Raw genomic sequence first — 23,714 nt, 5'->3', positions numbered from 1 at the left:
CTGAGGGATTTATAGTTAAGGGATGAAAATATATTAAGTACCTGTTAAGTGCAGAGGCCCATTTCAAAGAAAGAAGAAGGGCAGTAAATGAAAGGATTACAGCAGAAGAAAAGGGGTCTCCTCTAAGTAAAGAAGGTGGAAAACACCCAAGGACAACAGTAACAGAAGTCTACAGGCAAGCAAATAAGTCTACAGGCACACGAGGGTCCCAGGGAGGAACAGTCAGGAGAGCCAGGACAGGCCAGCTCAATGGGCTCACAGCCCAGACAGAAGCCAGCTGCTCAAAATACCATCCCCTCCCTCCCACACTTAAAGGCCTCCTGAGTCCAGCTGCCTCCAATGGAAGATGCAGAGGGTCTCTCAGGAAAACATCTGGAGGAGGCAGCATCTGATCTGAGATTTAAAGGGTAGATGGACATTAAACAGGCAGAGGAGGAGAACATTCTGGGCACGGGGAAAAGGGCTCACAGAGGCAGAAGCGGAAGAGCAGCAGATATAGAGGGATCCATTCTATCTGGCAAGGGGAAGAATGGGTAATGGGAGCTAGAAAGAGGGAGGAGACACTTATGGCCCCACCAGCCTCAAAGGACAGAAAAAGAGCTTTCTTCTTCCACATCCTAGAAATACAACAAGAGGAAAGGAGCCATCTGAGGGTAGGTGGGCAAGTGTGAGGGCCCAGGAAGGCAGAGCCCACAAAGGAATAGGGATGGGGGGGGCCTCCTGGACAAGAGGAGACAGCATCCAGCATCATTAGATGTGAAGCAAAGACCCGGGGCCATGTCTGTATTGGGGCATTGGAGCAGAGAAATTAAAAAGAAGCCCAGTGATTGCTCTCCAAGCCTCAGTGGGATGGCAGGCAGCTGGGCCATGGGAGCCAAGCACTTTGGGTCAAAACCCAGGCCTACCTCAGAAGGCCTGCTGCTTTCTCTATCAAATGAAAATAACAGTATTTGTACTCCCCAAAGCACAGGGATAGAAGGGATTACCGTGACAAATGACTTAATCTTTATATGGTGGTTCTGTAAACTCTATAAGGTGCTACATAAATGTTAAGTTATTAAGATTCATCAAGAGAACTCTTTTTCAGAACTTTTGACTATTATAAAAAGCTAAATTAATAGGGCAGCTGGATGGTACAGTAGAATAGAGCACCAGGCCTGGAGTAGAGAGGATCTGATTTCAAACCTGGTCTCAGTCCCTAAACACTTACAAGCTGTGTGACCTGGGACAAGTCACTGGAAGCTCAAAAATGAAGACCAAAAAATAAAAACTATATAATAGAAATTCTAAAAGACATATGAAAAAAGAAAGAACTGATAAGTATATGCCTACTTATCAGTTCTTTCTTTTTTCATATGTCTTTTATGTAGATATATCTGTATACATAGACTATTTGTAGGTAATTGTAGCCATGGAGGGGAAGGAGAAAAAAAAATGTACATGATAATTTTGTTATCTATTTCAAAGAACAGCAAGTTGTGCAGAGTAGATTTACAGTTTCACATCCAATCATCGTTTTACAATTGTATTATGTTATGGAAATGCCTATATTCTATAACTTAAAAAGCAAGTTTTTAAAAGCCCCAAAACAACGCCTGGATCAATGAGATTATAGGACCATTTAAGGGAAAATGTAACAAACCATAGGAGCGGAAGGAAACTTGTAGCTGTTCACATGAAAGAACAGACAGCAAGGGTGAAAAGGACAAAGGGAGGAAGGACTGCCAGAAAGCAGCTGGGCTGAGAGACGTTCCTGCAGCTCACCGCAGGATTCTAGAGGAGGGGAGGGAGGAAGGTGGCTTGGCACTGACCTTGGGATACTGCCGGTGGCACACTTCAGCAAGGTGCAGGCCCGTGACCACGCCCAGCCTGGCTGCCAGGCGCTGCAGCAGGAGCCCCACGAGGGTGGCCAGGAGGAGAACCCAGAGCAACTAGGAAGAATCAATTCCCCCCTCATTAGACAATTGTAGGACCTGATATCCTCAGACTTGGACAAGTGGGAGACCTTGGCTCTATCTAGCCTTGGCCCACCCCTGGCCTGAGAAAATCCCTGTCACACTGTGCAGCTCCATTTTCCCGATTTTAATACAATCCCTTCTTTTGTTACAGGAACAAAGCTAAAATGACAGACCTGATGAGAAGTGTTTTGCTTTTGAAAGTACAGGGTTTTTTGGAGGATCCCCCAAAATGCTAGGCTCTGAGGTAGGACTAGGGCCTGGCCCGAGATTTCACCGGCACAGGGAACTCCGAGATGAGGACACGGCCCCTCCAACACAGGCACACCTTCCCTGAAACTTCTGCTGTTAGAGAGATGACCGCTCAGAGGGTCATCGCCAGCTAGCCAGCATGTGTCAATCAGTACCTGAAGCCAGGCCTTCAGTGGTGGAGGCCCATTCTCTAAGATTTGCACCTCACAGTGCTGGTCAAAGACTGCCAAGGGCCTTCAATCCTGAGAAGCCATGAGCCACAGAGAAAGGGGAGAGGCTGGAGACTCACCTTAAACTGGGCCACGGCCCCAGACTGCAAATCGGATTCTATGTTCCCTGGATCCAGATAAGCGATGCTCATGAGGAAGCCCGGCCCCGTAAAGGCCCAGAGTTTGCGGAAGCTAAAACAAGAATGCTATACAAGAAACAAGACACGAGGACAAATTCAGCTTTGCTCCAAATGGAAAACACAACCATTATTGCAGGAGGGGACTAATGACCTGCTTAACTGTGTCAGAGGTGAAGGGCCCTAAGTGGCCCTTCCACTGCAGCAGCAGCTCCCTTGGAGTGGGGAGGTCACACAACAGGCAGAAGACCCTGAACACTCTTGTAATAAGACCAACAATCCCCAAGTACAAGTCAGACAGCCCAAAGGCCACCAGAAACGAGAAAGAAAGAAAGCTTTTTTTTTTTTTTTTTTTGAAGCTCATAGAAGGGAGCAACCTCGCTTCCTCCTCCCCAGACTGGGTCCTATACAGCAGAATCTTTTTTTTTTTTTTAATTTAATTTTATTTAATAATAACTTTGTATTGACAGAATCCATGCCAAGATAATTTTTACACAACATTATCCCTTGCAATCACTTATGTTTCGTTTTTTCTCCTCCTTCCCTCCCCGCCCCACCAAGATGGCAAGCAGTCCTATATATGTTAAATATATTGCAGCTATACAGCAGAATCTTAAAAGCCAAAGTGCAATCTTATGTTTGCCAAAGTTCCGAACTTTGCAGAAGTGAAAATGAGCTAAAGCTGTAAGAAACCCAAGGACACCTAAGCTCTCTTCATCTCTCTGTGACAGAGAAGTCTACCAACCTCTTCCTCAGGAATGGAGATCTTCTCATCAAAGTAGGTGGTGAAGGGTGCATCCTGAAATGCAGAGGCTTCAGAAGGGGAGTGATTACTGTAGATGGTGTTGACAGCACTCAGGCTGGCAGTGTCCCCATGGTCCCCAGAACCATCTTCTAAATTCATATGAAAAATGGGAATACTTTAGTCAAAAATTCAAAGGATCCTTACCCCCACCACCCTAAAACCCTTAATACTCTAACATATCACTGTTATCAGTACAAAGATTCTATATGTAAAGAGATACAAAGACAAAGCAGCAGACAAGCTACATAACTCATCCAGACCAATGAAAACAGTTTTCATAGAACTCTCTTATGCCCTCCTCCAGAACCAAAAAGAAGAAAAATTGTATTTGCAGTTTTCCTCTCAAATTCAGCAGAAAAGTCCCAACAGCTAAAGAACTATCAAGGCAGGAAAGTGGCAGGACTCACGCTGGACATACTCCTTGACCATTACGTCTCAGGTTCCAGGTGCTTCCCAGAAAATAAAAATTCCAAAGAAATCTTGACACACAGAAAGTCAACGAGTACAAAATTTTCTCATGTGTTCTGTGTCCCTTTATTCCTGCCTCAGTCAGCAATGGCCACTCACATGTTGATCAGGGCCTCAAAATAGGTGGTTCAAAGCAGACTACTATCTAGGTATTCCTTCCGCATTCAGCAATTATCTTAGAGGGAGGGAGCAGAGGCCAGAAGAAGAGTTAGGGGGATGAGGAGACCAGCTCACTCCATTCATGAAAACCAGGCTTCCAAAGCCAGCACTATGTCCACATGTTTGCTTAGAGTATATAGATCAAATATGTGACCCTAGACTCAAGTGTTTCTGCTTGTTTGTTTGGGCTGGGGGGAAGGGAGGAGGGGGGGGGGGGGGGGGGGGGGGAAGAGAAACTCTCATTTTACAGGAGAACCTGAATGGCAGAATGGACAAAGTACTGAGTACATGAGTCAGGGAGACCTGAGTCTGAATGCTTCCTCAGGAATTACTAGCTATGGGCAAGTCATTTCACTTCTCACTCAGTTTCCTCAACACCTACCTTAAAGGTGAGATAATAAAAAGCACTTTTCAGATCTTAAGACTGCTATGTAAGTGTTAGGTCTCATCATCATCATCATCATCTTTGAATGACTAAAAAGCTAAGAGCATGGCCTCAAAACAGTAGATTTAGGATGATCTAGAAAAAGAGAATGGAATTCTATTCTCTAGGAATTCAGAGTTGAAACTTTTACAGCTCAGGATAGCTCAAGCAGCTAGAAGGAGGGTACAAAGCAAGAGACATTCTTTACATAGTCATAAACATCTCTTAGAACCCCAAAGGCTCCTCACTGTTTGCAACCAGAACAATAAGGAAGACAATAGTTCTAGCCAGAGAGCAGACAAGGCTTTCAATGACACTCTGGTGCCTTGGGGGCCATTCTAGAAAAGAAAACCTGATATAACCCAAAACAGAGCATTCATTACCGCTCCTGGGTAAGCCTGTAACCTCATTTTCCCCCATCTGTTACTTCAGAGGACTGCAGGATGGCAAGCCATTTTAACTTACTGTCTAAAACTTACTGTCTCCTTTTAGAAAAGCAAACTTATGGACATCATTATCATAGCTAGAAGAAAAAATACTGAAAGGGGACAGAAGACATGATTTACAAAGCTATTTTGAACTTCATCAATAAATAACACAAAGCTTCAAATTACCAGCAGGCATCTTCTGTTTAGAACTTAATGTCATGGTGGACCCCGGTACATCCAAGGATTTAGTGTAGGATTCTAGAAAGGAGAGAGAAAATGCATAAGAATAAATCAACAAGCACTGAATCAACACTTGTCAACATTCCAGCTTTGTAAGTCTATGTGACCCCTATGTCCACTTCTGAAAAATATCATGAACAATTGTGAGGTAGCTTGAAAAAAACCTTTTTGGAGTCTGATCAAACCAATATCTAATCAAATGAGATGAGTTTCAGTGTGTAAGAAATATATCTGCTATCAAGATTTCATAATCTGGGGAAGTAAAGAGTAAGTATAAAAGGATAAGTATCAGAATCATACAATTGCAATGTTACAAAAAAGAACCATTAAACTAGGAACATATGTATTATATATAAAAAAGTTCATCAAGGGCTTAAATAGGAAAGCAGTTATACCTGCCATCTTCCTCTAAACCCAAACCCTCTAAATATAGATGGCAGTCTCTTCCGTTCTCCAGAGAAAAAATACACAACCCACTTTGGCTACCTCCTCCATCATGCTTAACAGCCAAGGTCTTTACATCTGTTCTCACTACAACTAAAGTCACTTTTGCTTTCCTGCCTTCTGTTCAGCCCTGTGAGGATATGAGGAAATGCTAAGTTTTCTACTCTGAGTCCTTCTCAACCTATTTTAGTCCCTTCTTTTTCAGATTAAATAAATTACTCTGACCTCTCAGTTTCTGTTCTTCAACCTTGACATTCTGTTGCTCTTTAAAGGACAGTTCTCAAGTTATCAAAAGATAGGCAAGTTCTTGAATTTGCCACAAGAAAAAGATTTTTTTATAATACTTTAAATTTTCTGTGACCGAGTTAACCCAGCATGGGGTTATCATTCGAATGTCACCAATATAACTATAAATAACGATAATCATAAGGGTCATTCTTGAAAGCATCTCCTGTTCTGTGCATATTTATCAAACAACAGCATTCCTTAGTCAACTGACCTGAACTCTAAAAAGCTGTGAAGAACAACAATATCCAATCCACCTCAAGTCTGTTAAAGTTAACAGCTCACTTATCTATGTTCAACTATGTGGGAATCTCACATATTTAAAACAGAGTCCACAACCAGAAAAGAAGTTTAAAAAAAAAAAATTCTGATCAGTCAAAAGAGATGGGTCAGAAAGCTCATGTACTCTATTCAGAAGGAATTTCAGGCCCTCACTCGGACAAAATATATTTATCTTTATTATAAAAGATAGTTCTAATAAATTTCCTAATATGGTTTCCAAGCTTAAGGCAGTTGAGAAATAGTAAAACGAAGCTGCTATAAGCAAGAACAATGACAATAAAGAAAAGATGGACGAATACATCAGTATATTCTTTTTAAAAGGGAAGTATGTAATACATTTTTGAAAGATCTGTCTCCAAAATCAGTTTAAAAAAATTTAATATACTATCTGGAAAACATGTATTTCTGGAACAACATAAATATGGCAGTTTCTGTACAGCAGAGGTTCTTGTTTTGTCTGTAATCTGGAAAGCAAAAACAGCATTTGGAAAAGCATAATTGCTTAGCAAATAGCAATTTTAAAAATCTACTGCAAGAAAATGATATTATGACCAGAAAAGAAGAGAATACAAAGAGATTGGTCTCTTCGGCCTCAAAGCTACACTTATATTTAAAGGGAGAGGAAGGAAGAGAAAATAAATTGCACCATAATTTATACAACCAAAATCATTCATTCTTCCAATTATGTGTTCTACAGACTGTTTACTGGATATAATTTCCCTTGGGCTTTGAAGAAAATACCAAGTTAGAAATGTTACCTAAATCTCCATCAAATTTGGTTACTAATAGTAATTGAATGTTGCATAGTTTTATTTAGTGACAACAGACATACCCAGCTACTAACTCAAGATCCACTTCTTACATTGGTGAATATACATAAAATAACTAAACAACCAGCACACTGCATTTTCAGCAAAAATATTTTTTGAGTTCCAAATTCTTTCTTTCCTTTACCCATTGAGAAGGCAATGTGAAACATTGTAAAATCATGCAAATTATGCAAAACATATGTCCATATTAGTTTTATTGCAAAAAAAATTTTTTTAAGGGAAAAGAAAACAAAAATAATGAAAAAATTGTTTCAATCTATATTCAAGAGTTTTTCAGTTCATTCTCTGGAGATTGATAGCACTTTTCATCATGACTTCTTCAGAACTGTCTTGGATCATTGAACTAATCAGGGTAGATATGACTTTCATCATTTGTCATCATTATATTGCTTTTTATTACATATAATATTCTCTTAGCCTTCCATTTTCCTCAGTTAACACAAGTCATTCCAAGTTTTTCTAAAACTATTCCTTTTGTCATTTCTTTTCTTTTCTTTTGCTGAAGCAACTGGTGTTAAGTGACTTGCCCAAGGTCACACAGCTGGGAAGTGTTAAGTGTCTGAGTCGAGATTTGAACTCAGGTCCTCCTGACTTCAGGGCTGGTGCTCTATCCACTGTACCACCTAGCTGCTGCTCCTTTTTGTCATTTCTTACAACAAAATTCCATCACAATCACCTACCAGATTAGTTCTGCCGTTTCTTAATTGATCAGTATCTCCTCAGTTACCAATTATTTGCTGCTGTGTCATTTACAATTATTAGCTTCTATAAATTATTTTACCCACATAGATTTTTTTCATTTCTTCTTTGCTCTTTCAGCATAGTTCCAAATGGATGGATCAGTTCACAATCTTCTTCAACCTTGACATTCTGTTGCTCCTTAAAGGACAGTTCTCAAATTGCCAAAAGATAGGCAAGTTCTTGAATTTGCCACAAGAAAAAGATTTTTCATTAGTTCATTAGGGTATCTATTTTTCCACATTCCTTTCAGCATTTGTTATTTTCCTTTCCTATCATGTTAGCCCATAGGATGGATGTAAGGTGACACCTCAGAATTGTTTTAATTTGCATTTCTCTAATTGATATTGATAATGAAAGTGAATTAGAGCATTTTCCACATCACTACAGATAGCTTTGATTTCTTTTTCTGAGAACTACCATAATGTATGAATATATGGTTTGAGACTGGTTTTTTAAGTCATGCCCAACTCGTTACAAATTTATTTAGAGTTTTCTTGGCAAGAATACTGGCCCTTTCTAAACTCGATTATAAAATAATCATTGGATTATTGGAAAATGGCTCTTACTTTTATAAATGATGGTACAATGGAGTGCCAAGCCTGGAGTCAGGAAGACTCAATTCCCTGAATTCAAATTTGGCCTCAGATGCTTATTAGTTCTTACTAGTTGTATGATCCTAGGCAAGTTACTTAACTCTATTTGTCTCAACTTCCTTATCTGTAAAATGAGCAAGACAAGGAAATAGCAAATCACTCTAGTATCATTGTCAAGAAAATCCCAAATGGAGTTCTGAAGAGTCAAACACAACTGAAAGGACTGAACATCATCCTTACATATAAATAGGAAGGCTTTTTAATCAGTAAAACTTGCCCTTGGATTCCTGTTTTCCTTCAAATATTGGCTGTATTAGTCTTGTTTGTACAAAATTTTTTAAACTTAATATAATCAAAACTATCCATTTTCCTTCCCTAAATTCTCTATATCTTTTTTGGTCATAAATTCCCCATAAATTTGACAGGTAAAATATTCCAACCCCCTAATTTGGTTATATCACCCTTTATGTTTAAATCATGTATCCATTTTGACCTTATCTTGGTAGATAGTATGAGATGTTGGTCTATAATTAGTTTCTGTCAAACTACTTTCTAGTTTTCCCAATTTTTTTGGTCAAATAGCGAATTCTTGCTCTTCAAAACTTCCATCTTTGGACTCATTACCTATGCATTTTAATCTCTACTCCTAAAAGAAAATATTATTCTGCAACCAGTAGCCTTAACATAGCAATTTAAAGTTAGGTTTAATATGATTAGTTTATCTCTTATGTGTAAAAATCACTTTAATAGTGATTTGTTCACTTTAGATAAAAAGTGGGGAAAGAAGGATCATTACACTTTACTCCCAAGATTGCAAAAGGTTTGCTTGTATTTACTGTTGGGAACCCATCAAAAGCTTCTAGGCTAAGATTTGGGAAGATCAGATCAACTTTCTAATAACATTCTATGTAAAGCTCTTAAACTGTCTAAATGGAAGACATCTGCTGTTCTAAGCTTATTCGAGGGCAATAATCTCAAGTTATATGATTATGGAAATTCCATTTTTCTGATTTTATAGTGTTTTTTGCATATGCTTGAAGTTTCTTGAAAATGAAGTCAATAGCCCAATGTTTAATAAACTCCAAAATATAAATTACTTGGGTAAGAGTGCTTGTTATTAAAAAACAAAAACAAAAACAAAAATCTAGGAATATTGGAAGGAAATTTGGCCAAAAATAGGTTTAAACCATTACTTATCCCATTTTTTACCATAAGTTCCAAAAAGGCAATCAATTAAAATATACAAGGTCACATAACTAAAAGAAAAATGAAGCAAAATGGATAGAGGTGCAAGATAAGTGCAAGGAACAAATTACAGAAAGCTCCTCCCTCCACCCCTTCCCACCCCTCATCCCAAATCCCAGACTTTGAAGATAAATTAGCCGAAATTCTGATGAGGAAATCCAAGAAAAAAGACAGGGAGACAGGTTTGTAGCCACTAGGGTAGAAGTTTTTTTGGCCTGAAGGTTATCTACCCTAGAAGAAGTGAATATAATCCTAGGATAAGGTGGAGGGAGAATATATTTTTAATGAAATGTGCATTCATAATGAAAAGACCCTATTTATGCAGAAACTCTTAATAAGTCAAGAGAAATATAGGTAAAGTTCAATGAACAATCACAAGGAATTTAAACCAGGATAATCCTTACATTATAATAAAGGGAAATAGTACTTTTGTCCCTTCTGAATTCTATTATGGCCAATGGTCACAGAGAAAAGTCTAATTAGAAGGACTGGGAATGATCTTAAATGAATGGAAAGGGTGAAGATTAGGGAAAATCATTTTATATAATCAAGGTGAGCAAGTGTACATCTATACAAATATGGAGGAAAGGGTAGGAGGGGAGGCTGACACTTGAATTTCATAGATTCAACTTATCAAAAGAGGGAAGACTTACAAGTGCACACAATTACAGAAACACATTTTATTCAGCAGAGAAATAGGAGTGAAAAGGAAAAAGAGAAAGGGGGATCTGAGGGAGAATAAATTAAGGGAGGGATTAAGTTTAAGCAAAATAGACTCTACAGATTAACTGTGAAAGATTTGAAAACTTTTAATGGCATAATGATGAATCATGATTCCTAAGAACTACCTCCTGACAGAGAGATGAAAAATTCAGTACTAAATCAATCTATCTCTGTCTCTCTATTTCTATCTGTCTCTCCATGTCTCCTCTTTTCCCCTTCTTCCCTCCCTCCTCTCTTTTACACACACATACACACACACACAATTTCTAAACATCACTCATGTGGGCATTGCTTGACAAAAAGTAATAGGAGTTTTGTTTTTCTTTCTTACTCAGTGAGAACTAGGAAAGGATAGAAGGAAGAGGAACCAATCTTTTGGTAATTGAAAAACATTTAAAATTTCATTTTAAAAAATGGAAGCATCTTTTACAACTATACCTAGAAGAATCCTTTAACCAAGAGCTATAACAAAAAAATAAAAGATAAACCAATTGCAGGAAATTGAAAAATGTTTGCATAAACAAACATCAATGTAGTTAGTAAAGGGAAGCTGATGTCAGAGAAAAAAATATCTTTGTATCAAATATTTGATAAAAGCCAATTACATGCTATGTTCATTTCTTTTTTTTTTTCTGTTTTTTTCCCTCCTCTCGTAGTTTTTCCCTTTTGCTCAGATTTTTCTTTCCCAAAATAATTTATAAAGCAATGTGTATTAAAAAATAAACTTTAAAAATAAATAAAGACCTGCTCCTATGAATCCTGGATCTTATGTAAAGACACTCACCCCATAGTATCATTTTTAGGGAAGAAGTCACTGTGAAGACGGCTGTTATTGACACAGAGTTCATGTTGGAATCCAACAGATATAAGAACACATTTTCATTTCAGAGAAGAGAGAAAAACAGCTAAAAGGCAGATTCCTACTGCAGGCTGCACCAAGGTTATTGTAGATAAGACAGGTGGCATTTTATGTGTTTGCAAAGAATTAAAGTACTAGGTGACAAGAAAATAGCTAGACAAAAGTTTATATTCATGTGGTACATGAATGTAATTGTACCATTTACAATGTACGTGAAGAATAAAGGGAAATATGGGAAAATGTATGTGATCTGATCCTATTCTTCCTTGATAGCAGGGACGGTTTTTGCCTGCCTTTGTACCTCCAGCACTCAGCACAGTCCATAGAATTTACTACAGTATGCAGAACTTAGTATGTGCTTAAATAAGTGCTTTTTCAACTTGACTTAATTAATGATAAAATAAGTAATAGTGGGGAGAGGGGGGGAATTAAACAAGCCTGCCAGAAGTGGTATGTGTGATTATAACGATCACGTTTGTCCCCAAAGTAAAACTGAAAAAATTAACCTCTTTCTTCATTGCTGAAGTTAAGTCCTGGCATAGAACATATTCAAATCCAGTTGCAACTGGATTTGGAGTTGACAAAGTATTTAGCACAAATCTCTCATTTTGCAGGAGGAAATTGAGACCCAGGGAGGTGACTTGCCTGGTCAGGATCTGACCACAGGCTTTTGGACTTCAGGGTCATCTCTGTCTATCACATCATGAAATCATTCCTCCCCTCTACCCCCATTTGTCTCTTTTTTCTTTTTCTTCTTTTTTTCCTGAGACAATTAGGGTTAAGTGACTTGTCCCGGGTCACAGAGCTAGGAAGTATTAAGTGTCTGAATCTGGATTTGAACTCAGGTCCTCCGGATTTCAGGGCTGGTGCTCTATTCACTGTGCTATTTAGTTGCTCCCCTTTTTTCTTTTTAAATGATTATTCCAATCAAAGGCTCTAGGTAGGAAAAGGGCATCAGGAAATGGGATATATTCAGAAATGAATAATGTCAAAAAAAAAAAAAAATAGAGTTAGAAAGAGACCAAGAAAGCCAAAGAGGGGCAGGAGATGTTCGGTGTTAGCCTGAATAGTTAAAATGAATTCCAAGAACTTTCATGGCCTCCCCACCCATCTGCTGGTCGAAAAACTAGTTGATATATCTGGCTGCACAGCAAGACCATGGGTGTGAATGAAACCCATTTATCTGTAGTGTAGGAGAGAGATGCATACTTGGACACTCCCAGTACTCTCAGGACATACTTGCTCTTGTCATTGAATACACCTCACAAAGCCTGTGAAAATTCTAAGGAAAATTTAGAATAGATTAAGAAAAATTCCACTGTTTCTTCTTTGTGAGAAACGTTTAGTTTTTATTTCCCAGAAAGGCAATTTTGTAATCAGTGATTTCATAAGTTTAAAATGTAATGAAAAATCTGTCATTTAATACAAAGCTGGACAAAGAATTGGAAACAACATTGAGGAGTAACTAAACAAATCATGGTATATGAATATCCTAAGAAATAATGAATTTTGATAAATACATGGAAGTATGAAAAGATGTCCATGATCTAATGCAAAGTGAAGTAGGCAGACCCAAGAAAACAATATACACAACAATGTAAAAGACAAAAATGTAAATGGATAAAACCACCACAAAACAAAAGTGAAGACCACAGAATCTGAAGAGACAAGGGTACATAGAAAAATTAGGAGACCTTCCTGCCCCCATTACTTTGCAGAGGTAAAAAGCCCACAGGAGAGCACACAACATATACTTTCAGATTTTTTTTCAATGCCTTAATTGGTTTTACTGATTTCCACCCTCCCCATTTTTTTTGTCCTCTATAAAATGAATATTTATTATATGGGATGGCTCTCTGGGAAGGTAAAGGGAGACATAATACTGAGAGGAATTTTGCTGATATATATTTAAAAAGCTGGTACCTAAACTTCTATTATTTAAGACAGAAAACATGCTTGGGGGCAGTTGGGTGTTGCAGCAGATGTAGCACTAGCCTAGAGTAAGAGGATCTGAGTTCAAATGTAGCTTCAGACACTTGACACTTACTGGCCGTGCATCTATAAACAAGTTATTTAACCCCAACTGCCTCTCCAAAACAACAACAACAAAAAAACCCAACGCTCTAAAAACATATGTGCTCCCAATGGATATGAATAAACAGCTCTTAAAATAACAGCAAAATATTATCAAATCGTATAAAAATTATTCCAAACCACTAATAAGAGAAACACAGATTAAATCCTCTGGGCTTTTATCTCCACACCTAGCAAATTACCCAAGATGACACAAAGCAGAAATAATCAATGATGAAATGATTGTGCAAAGAAAGGTACATCAATATACTCCTGATGGAATTATGAGTTTGTCTAAACTTTCTGGAATGCGAATTGGAATTGTGCTAAGAATGTGGTTAAAATGACCATGCCCTTTGACCAAGATATTCCAGATTTCATGGAGGTAAAAAATTTAAAAAGCTCAAAATATTCTAAAGAGCAAAGAATTGGAAAGAAACATGTTCATCACGTGGCCCTCTTCAACAAAGAGATGAACTAAATCAGTTCCAATAGAGCAGTAATGAATTGAACAAGCTACACCCAGCGAAAGAACTCTGGGAAATAAGTATGAACCACTACATAGAATTCCCAATCCCTCTATTTTTGTCCACCTGCATTTTTTATTTCCTTCACAGGTTAACTGTACACTATTTCAAAGTCCGATTCTTTTTGTACAGCAAAATAACTGTATGGACATGTATACATATACTTTAACAACCTGCCATCTGGGAGAGGGGGTGGGGGGGAAGGAGGGGAAAAACTGTAACTAAAGATTTTGCAATTGTCAATGCTGAAAAATTATCCATGCATGTATCTTGTAAATAAAAAGCTATAATAAAAAAAAAATTTAAAAAATATGTCCATCAAGTAGGAATAGCTAAACCAACTGTAGTGATATCTATGAATAATGATGAATAATCATAGAAAGATCTTTTTGAAACAAACCAGAATGGAAATTTTTAAAAATGACAATATAAATAGAAAACTTATGCTCTGAATCTTTTTAAATGGACATGATTTCATAAGACACCTTGGTGTTTATAAAGTACATATTATATAACATATTTTAAAAACCCAACTCCACTGTATCATACATGTGACTGGTCAACAACAAACTGTCCCAAATCACCACAGACCTTAAAATCCTGTTCAAAATTAGGCTCTTTTTAAATCTAGAGATTGTAGCATCTAATTTTAAGACTTAATGATTTTAGCTGTGACAATCTGAATAGAATTCTTAATAAAAGTCTCTTGGCTCTGATCCTGTTCATCTGTTGTTTTTGTTCTTTCATTCCTCATCTCTCCCAAAACCTTAAAATAAACACATAAACAAATAAATAAAAAAGCAACTTGAGAAGAAAGGCTCCTTAGCTTTGGTGATCATTTAGATCTTGGGAATAATGTATAAAACAAATTAGTTGGATATTAGAATAGGAATTTCAGGGACCTTTTAGGGAAAGCCACCTTGCTGACATGTTTGTTACCACTGTGTAATTTATCCAATGGGGCTCCACAAAGCCTCAGATCCATGCTAGGGACTGCTGGTAAAAGGATTTCATGATAGAAATTTATCTGACCTTAAAAAACACACTGTTTTCTGCATTTCTCTTTTAAAATGTTATTCTCTGAGAAAGAAACAGATCCTATTCTTTCATAAGCTTTTAGCATCTGCTGAAGGGTTTTTCACAAAGGATTGATTTTCCAGGAGTTTAAGGGCTCAATAAGTCCTTCAGAGATACTTTAATAGTCCAAAGGAATAATAGTGGTAATTACTGGTTTTCTGTCCCATATTGTTAAATAGGAATACTTAACTAGTTTTATTAGGAATAATTACTCTTTTTGATTCTATCATGGTTCTACTCAGTAGAGGTAATTAGATTAAGATTTTCCAAAACCAAACTGACTACCTACAAAAATTGCTAAAAAATAAAAAATAAAAAAACTACATGAAATGTCCAATTACAAAGTCCATTAAATTCTGAAACTTGTAGTTTTCTTCTCTTCAAGAAGCCTTGATACAAAATAGCTAAATGAAAGCAGAGGCTGGGTTGGAATATACAGGAGCTGTTGGAAAAACATGGGAGCCACCTGATAATGGCTACTGGAGATCCAATCGAGAATGGATTTCCTCTTGTGAGAAAATGATACAACCGAGACTGAGAAGCAGTTGCTGTTCTCAGACCTCTGCAGTTGCTGTTCTCTGACTTCTCTGACTGAGAGGCCGTTGCATTGTCTGACCTCTCTCCTCTTCTCTCTGGTTTCAATTTATCTCATTCCCAGTCCGCAACACCTGTCTCAGCAAAGGCTGCCTTGCAACTCCTTCAGATGGTATGATCCACAGATGTGGAGGCTCTCTGAGAATTGACCTGTCCCTTAACAAGGTTCCATACTGTCATCTTACTGGGGGAGCAGGAATAGATAGAAACTTTCTCATTTATTCAAGCTAAGAATCACATTCTGAAAATGATTCAAAGAAGGAGCATTAATGGGCAGACTCACAGCCACACAAACATACCCTGTTCACCAGGTACAATACAGCTATTGTACAATGTCCTTAAGAATGCCAATCCCTCCCAGAGCAGCTGAAGTCAGCCAATCTCTCCTACACTTGGTCATTAGGATACAAGTACTGCCAGTTTCTTTAGGTTTCCTAACTTGAGTTCTACAGCGTTGCACTAAACATGTGTTACCAGCCTGGTTGGTAAACACAATTTTCTTCCAACAGTTGGGCTAGTTTCTCATCTGAGTGACACGTCTATCCTATTGCTGTTGGCAGGGATCTCTGATCCAGTGAGAATAAAAAAAAGATAAAAATAAAAAATAAAAAAAGTGAACTTGGGCTGGTGACAAGAGCAACGTGCCTAGAGAGGACAACTGATAAACATTCTAGCAGTATCAGGGAAAGGGGCCAGGCCAGTGGAAAAGGAGTGAAGCTTCCTTGTCAACCAGGAGTCTTCAAATTAAAAGGCCTAGTATCTGTCAAAAACTCTTGTTCTTGGTTGGCTAGTCCAGCCCTTGACCACACCCCAAACTTCCAAGGTAATAGTCACATTCTTATAGGTTAAAGACCAACATTTGGCTCACCTCCGACTCTCACAGCTTGCATTTCCTCTTGTACTTTCATTCCAACCAGAACTATTTTTCTTCTTAAAAATATCCTTATTTACTAAGCTATCCTTGCAGAAAAGATCTTCATCTAAGGCTGATTGATTCAATAGTGTTCCACATCCCAAAGGAACCCAAAATTCCTTAGATTACCAGTAAATGCTAGGCCAAATGTTCATATCCTAGAGTCCACAAACCTAAAAAGGGTCAGTGGACAGATTTCAGGAGATCCATGAACTTGGATGCAGGAAAAATTACATCTTTGTTTTAATATAATTGGTTTCCTTTGTATTCCTAAGTATCTTATTTATATATTAAACACACTCAAAGAAGGGATCCAGGCCACAAAAAAGGTTAAAAACAAAAAAAACACTTGCCTAGACCAATCATTCCCTTAGCTTCAGAAATAAGAAGATCTTCTCATTCAAGACAGGGATGGATCTTGACCCATCAAAATGAGTTTGTCATTATCAAATATGAATAACAGAAACAAAAACAGCTCACAGATAGTGCTTACTACATGCTAGGCCTTGTTCTAAGCACTTAACAGTACTTTATCGCATTTAATACAACAACCCTGTTAAGTATGTGCTATTATTTCCATTCTATAGTTGAAAAAACTGAGGCAAACAGAAATGAACTGAACTGCTCCAGGTCACATTGCTAGGAAGTATCTGAGACTGGTTTTGAACTCAGATCTTTTCAACCCCACATGCTGAGGTTATCTTCTGAAGCACAAAGAAATCAGGAGTAACACCATCTTCCTTCCCAGTTCCTAGGTTGCTGGGCTGCACAGCAGATAGAATGGAGCTGGAGTAAGAACTAGGAAGGTCCCTGTTCAAATCCTACCAGAGATTTTTCCTTTTTCTCTTTCTCTATCACTTTCCCCCCTTCTATTCTCCATTCCTCTTTAATGTTGCCTTTTTTTATGTGAATGTATACACACGTTTATTTATTTATAAAGAAAATTCCTAATAGATGGCAGGATCATCTGGGTGAGATGTATTTGTTACATTTTTTCATATGGTCAATGAAAATGGACATTTTTGAATATGGTCTGACTGCACTTACAAGAGCTTTAAAATTGGATTTTTGTCATTTGCAGAAAAAAGAAAATAATTTGCAGAAATTATTTCTACATTCTGATGCGAGTTGCTTTATCTTCCTCTTCCACTACAAATTAATTAAACTAAAAGATTTAACAAGGTAAGGAACACTTTTACATCATAATATCCCAATTTACAGTTGGACAAAGAAGGCTTAGTAAAGGACTGATTTGAAACTGAGAGGGAAATGTCTTGTTTCTTGACTTCTGTCTAGAATTGTCTACAGATCATTTTTCAAAATGCCTCTATCACAAACCACAAAGCTTTGAGGGGAAAAAAAAGAAAATGCCAAAAGGCAGTCTTAAATTAATCCCCACCTCACCTCAAATGAAGTGCTTTATCTGCTTTTCCAAATTATCTGTTTTAAAGATCTTGTTCCTTTTCTTCGTCTGAACATTTCAGGAAGAGACTGCTCTCCGATTTCATCACATTATCAGCAGACTTTTAGTCATAAGAATTTAATTTCCCTGCCTTATTGGAGCGTTATTCCACGTGGTTGTGTGGATCGCAGCTGAAACCCAGCAGCATAGTGCCATAATAAACAATGCCTTCTCTGCAAATTCTAAGTTCCTCATTTAGGGATTAGTTCCTGACTGTTAACTATATGAAACAGCAACTGCCCAAGGAAGAAGAAAAATTCAGGCAACAGAAAAGTCTTCCATTATGGCCTCTCAAATAGTTTCCGGAGTCAGGAGAGCCTTTTCAGCATCACAGAAGGTATAACATCTGTTCAAAAGACATGACAGAAGGAAGGGGTCTCTTTGGGAAGGGAGCATCTGTCCCAATGCTAAACCTCAAGCCAAGAGTCTCCCTTCCTATGATAGGCATCCCGAGTCTGACACTATGGTCTCCAATTGTGTGCCCCAGGGGCTTACTTCCCACCTTTCTACCCTTATATGATGGAAATTATAAACAAAAATTCCAGAAACAATCCTACTCCTTTCACTTTTAGCCTATTTATATCTAAAACATTTATCTAACTCATTGGGTTTATTTGTAAGGACCAAGTAAGATAATACTTCACTGGAAAACCCTGGTTTTCGACCCCATAAGGAGTCTTGTAATTGAATGTAGGTGATAGCAGAAATTTGATTTATTAAGAGTAAATGTTTGATTTCTATACTTATATGCCCGGAACCATATAAAAATTTCTCAGGTTTTGAGTGGAAAAAGTTGTAAGAAGCCCTGAGATATTATATACAAAGCAATCTGCAACCCTGTATACACTATATAAACGGTAATTATTGGGGTAACTAGATAGTCCAGTGGAGAGAGCACCGTCCCTGAAGTCAGGAGAATCTGAATTAAAATCTAATCTCAGACAGAGCACTTACGAACCTGGGCAAGTCACTCACTTGATTAATGAAAACAGAAATGATACTACTTGCCCTATGGGTTACTGTGAAAATCAAACAGACAACTTGAGTCAAAGAGCTCTTTAAACTGGAAAGGGGGAACTACGGGGGTAAACTTATATCACATCCACTATGAGGGATGCCATCCTCTGAGCTACTATGGCCTACTTATCAGCATGCACTATATCCACAAGCTGCAATGCAAGTTCTCCCAGATCTCCCCCCTACAGAGTCTAAGAAATGTTGCCTCACTGCTTCAGGAAATCCCCTTCTCAACTCCCAGCAGTAGTTCCAGGAACACAGGAGACAATAGCCTGCAAAATCCCAGTATTTCTTCTTCCTACATTCTTTTCCCTCCTGTAGAAGAGAACCAAGTGCAGATGTTATCTAGTAAAGAAACAGCCTAAGAAATGGCCTAAGTCAGAAGCAAGAAATGCTTTAACCAAAACAGATGGGGGGAGGGGAGAGAAACCTAGGAAAGAATATGGGAGATCACAGAAATCTACAGAAAATTTCAGAGGGTGTTACCTTCAAGACAGGGAACAAAGGAAATCAAACAGCCAGGGAAATCACACACCCAAGATCTCACTCAGAAACTTACTAGATTTAAAGGAAAGGGCAGAATTCCTAAACTAGCAGGTCTAAGTGGATGCAGCAATGGTTAATAACCTGATGCTCTCCAAAGGCAAACTCCTGATCCAGCAATCTGGTATGACCTTGGAAGGTCCCTATTGCAATTCCTCCCTCACCTTTAGCAAGAACCCTCTCTTCCAGGAAATCCCCCCATCCTCTACTATAAAACCTTCAATGACAAGGAAACAACCATTCCCTGTGACAGCTCATGTCCTTCTTGGAAGGTTATCAGCTTTTCCCTTTATTGAGTATAAACGGTCAACTCCTTTTCCAACAAACCCTTTCATAACCCTGCTACAAATCAGTAACTTTTGTAGATTTCTTTAAAACAAACAAACAAACTTCCAAAGTGGCTTTCTTGTCCTCGAATTTCCCATTTGACAGACAGGGACACTGAGGTAGGGGGCCTCCCGTTATTTATTATTAATGACTTAAGAAACCAATTCCCTCTATTTTGTTCCTAGTGCGAATCCCAGCTCAAAAGACTCCAGGTGGCTCCGTGGAAGATCTAAGCTCAAATGCGACCTCAACACCGTGGCCTGCCTCAGTTTCCTCATCTGTAAAATGAGGATAACTGCCCCTCCTTCTACGCCTACTTCTAGGAGAAAAAGAATTTTTTTTGCAAATTGCTTGGCAGTCTTCAAAACATCATATGCCTGCTATTAATATTATTATGGGGTGGGGGGAGAATTAGCGCATTTTACTGAGGCCAGGGGGAGGTTTTGCCCACCCCAGCCCCGCGCTCCCTCCACGTTTCCCCCGCGCACCTCCTCGAGGCGAGCGGGCTTCTCTTGTCTGCGCAGCTCGCCTTGTTGGGCGCGGGACTTTGCCCTGGGCCGAGATCCGCTGCGGCGGCGCCAGGCTGCGGGTCACGGGACATGCGGGGGGAAGGGAGGCGGGGAGGAGGAAAAGGCATGACCTCCTCTTTTACTTCCATTCCCTTCCCCACCTCCAGTCCCGTAGGGCTATAAGGAAACTCAGGAACCACCCCTCCTCCTAGGACCCCGGCCCTCAAGAGCTGCAAACTATGCGCAAAGATATAAGATAACAGGATTGTTGGCGCCTGTTAGTCAAGCCCTGACCTCTGACCTTGCGGCGGCCTTGGGGCCCGAAAGCTCACCTGCAGGGCAGCCCTTCGTAAACAGGTTTTCTCGCTCCCGGTATAGCCATTACACCCAGCGTTCTCAGATCCCGGACACTCCCCCTCCTCCCCCGCCCCCCTCCGCCCGCCCGCCGGTCCCGCCGAGCCTCAGTGGGATTGGTCGGTGATGCTGCGACCGCGCACTCTCATTGGCTGGATTCTCCAGCTATGCCGCGTGGCAAAGCGAAAGAGACAACGCGCTAGTTCTCTGGAGTAGCGCCCCGCTGCGTCTGGAGGAGAGAGGCGCAAATGAATGTGGTCTTACTCTAAAAGCCGGCTGCGGAGCGCCGGAGGTGCGGAAAGTGTCCTAGGTGAGCAACCACTCTAGCGATATGCAGTCTCCTGCAGGAGCTTTCTTTCTTAATTACAGGAGCTCTCGTTGCACCCTCAATGCTGGATTTCGAGCCACAGCAAGCACTTCGCTGCACTTTGGGAACAGGGATGTATGTCTTGAGGGCGTCACATCTTGACGCTCCATCCACAGGAGGAAAAACAACTCCCCGTTTTCCCTGGTCCCCGTGCTTCACTTCGTAATAGCTTTCTCCATCCCGGAATACCTAACTGCTACCTCACGAACTCGGGCTCCCTCCGCTTCGTAGAGCTCACTAGTCTAAACTCTGCACCCTCGCCTCTACAATTTCTCCTTCTCTTGTTACTTTCCAAGACTGAGCTACACTCTATCGATAACTAACCTCAAATTTTAATTTACTGGAGAAGAGAATCCAGAAGCATTGAGGGAAAAGCAGGGATCAGCTGGTTTCTGAGTCATCTTTTAGCAAGGGCAAATAAATAATCTAATAAAATACAATTTTTAAATTTTTAAAATGAACTACATACAACATGATTTCTTTTAAAGTTTTTTTTTTTTTTTTAAGCGTTATTTGTTGGGGATGGGGGCAAGTTAAGGAAAAACAAAACTTGGAAGCAGCCAGGAAAATCAAATTGCTCCTTTGCCTATTCATGCTGCTTGGTATGACTTACACAAACTGCTCAGTGAAAAAAGATCTTTAAGAGCGAATCTTCAAAATTTGGAGTGGAGGAACACGAAGCAGCAAGGCAGGGGGGGAAAAAAAAGCAGACCAGAAGCTTACACATACAGAGAAGCAAAATCGAATCACCCCCGCAATTATCCTCAAGGCTCCGTAAGCCTCAAAATAGTTTTCTCCTGGAGAGAAAGAAAAAAACAGAAATCAGAAAAGACATTGAATCTTTGCAGAAATCTGAGATTCAGGAAGAATTTGCCCCCAGCTTTTCTCAAGATAGGAAACTTTTCTTCAGAAATGTCTGATTGAGATAGAAAGGAAAATCCAAAGAGATAACAGAAAAAAAGTTGAATGTTTCTACCCCTCCACTGCTGCCTGTTCAAGTAAGGAGTACCCTTTCGGCTTCTCTAGGCAGGTCTTTGCTGCTTGGCTGCTCTAAAATTACTTACTTAGCTCACAGCTGGGAGCAGCCTCTGTCTCAGCCTGCTTCTTCCCCATGGTGCAAAACTGGTTTGCTCTCTCCTGAGAGTGTTCCTCCCTCTATATAAGACCTGAGCCGACTTCTTTGATAAGGTAAAAGTACGTCAAATTCTAGCCCTAGGCAGAAAAGTCTAAGATTTGAATTCATAAACTTGACCCCCGCCCTCCTTGGCTCCCAAGGACAATCAAATTTCATCTTTGACCTGTTATAGAAAAGTAGATAGGTATCATATATCTGTCAGCTCTAGATATTAATGAGCTATTAATTAGTTAGGGAAATCTTTATTCTTAAGTCATTTTCTGTACTATTTGGTCAGAGTTGAAATGAGACGTGTTCACTAGTGCGTGGTGGGGAGTGGGACAGGAGTTTAAGGGCTGCTTTCCTTCTGAATCACACCATCATCACAGCAATGGATTAGAAATAAGCCTCCCATTAAATTCACTGAAGAGTGATAGGTTTGTCATTAGTGTCAGGGGTTTCTGATACACCTCTGTTCCCCAAGGTTAGCTGAGGACAATTTACCTCGGGTACTCTACTTGCATTTTCCATTAATGGATTGCATTTTTCTGGATCTGAAGAACCTATTGGAATCAGTTTTGTTCAGCTGAAAGCTTTCTCTCTGGCCAATTAAAACGTAGGGCCCAGATTTTTAATAATCAAATTGTAGAAAGAAGACATAGATAGGAAGCTGTTATTCCCCTGTCCAACCGAGTCTCTCTCCCTCCCTCCCCCCAGTATCAAGAAGAGCAGAATATAAATTTTTAAAAACAATTTAATATTTAATTTTTACCTAATTATTTGTAAAAACAATTATAACATTCTTTTTTTTTTTTTTTCAAATTTTGAGTTCCAGATTTTCTACTTTCCCCCACCCTCATCCCCTTCATTGACAAGGCAAACAATATGACATAATACTACATGCATAGTGATGTAAAACACACTTCCATATAAGTCATTGTGTGAAAAAGAAATGCTCCCCCCCAAAAGAAAAAAATAAACAAGGAAATTAAGTAATGGAAAAATATGCTCCAATCTGCATTCAGACTCACTTTTCATCACAAGACAGAAGATAAAATTTGCTATGAATGAGCCAGAGGTAAGTGACTTAGGCAAAAACAAAAGCACTTTACAAATCCCCCAAAAACCCTTCAAGGATTTTACGGTTGAGGAAACTGAGGCAAATAGAGATTAAGTGTTGCCATTTGAACTAAGGTTTTCTAGGCTCCAGGACCAAAACTTTATATCCCGTGACATCTAGCTACCTTAAGTACTATACCCAACGAACTGTTGCAATAAATTATTAGTTAGTGATCAAACAAGTTATGCTAATCAGGAACAACTATTATTGTTCCCAGCCAGGTTTGCCATAGAGTACCCTGGATTCAGCAGAATTCTCTAAATCATTAAACTCAGGGACCTGCTCATTTCAACTACCCATATGGTCTTCTGAATCCTGGTGGAGTGAACCTTTGCCATACCAAACAGGGAATATTCTCTCCCAAGAACGTTCCCTTTATAGATATCTGTGTGATGTCATTTGTGAAATGAGAACTCAAGGAGGAAAAGGAAGGGCCTGTTGGAGTTTAGCAATATTTGAGAAACTATAGGTTAGTCATAATGGAATGATATCTATGTCACGCACACCCACTGCTTCCTTCTCTTATGTGTCTTTACCATCTTCACAGGGACACTTACATCCATCTCTTTTTTCTTCTTCCCAGGCTCATGACTTATAAAAACAACTCTTCACTATTATGGTTACCTCCTTGTTTTTTT

The 23,714-nt window shown here is 39.1% G+C and overlaps 1 protein-coding gene across 8 annotated transcripts in view; it reads right to left on the bottom strand.

The window, feature by feature from the left end:
* Positions 1-22,037, bottom strand: part of SLC11A2 (solute carrier family 11 member 2) — a 120,174-nt gene extending 98,137 nt beyond the window's left edge. The window contains exons 1-5 of one of the 8 annotated variants that reach the window (XM_051961600.1): positions 21,907-22,004; positions 5,024-5,095; positions 3,299-3,447; positions 2,497-2,622; positions 1,812-1,931 (exon numbers count right to left, since the gene is read on the bottom strand). In XM_051961600.1, the coding sequence (XP_051817560.1) occupies positions 1,812-1,931; positions 2,497-2,622; positions 3,299-3,447; positions 5,024-5,095; positions 21,907-21,955 (516 nt within the window). In that variant the 5' untranslated portion in view covers positions 21,956-22,004. Of the gene's footprint in view, positions 1-1,811; positions 1,932-2,496; positions 2,623-2,930; positions 3,448-5,023; positions 5,096-11,004; positions 12,237-17,667; positions 17,754-20,100; positions 20,278-20,453; positions 21,640-21,906 lie in introns of those variants that run through there. The other 7 variants (XM_051961602.1, XM_051961603.1, XM_051961604.1 and 4 more) reach the window with 7 other exon arrangements.
* Between the last annotated feature and the right edge of the window lie 1,677 nt (positions 22,038-23,714).

This window comes from Antechinus flavipes, chromosome 5 (assembly GCF_016432865.1).
Source record: "Antechinus flavipes isolate AdamAnt ecotype Samford, QLD, Australia chromosome 5, AdamAnt_v2, whole genome shotgun sequence".
Taxonomy (NCBI): Eukaryota; Metazoa; Chordata; class Mammalia; order Dasyuromorphia; family Dasyuridae; genus Antechinus; species Antechinus flavipes.
The sequence above is the reverse complement of the archived record's forward strand: the minus strand, read 5'-3'. Positions and strand labels throughout refer to the sequence as shown.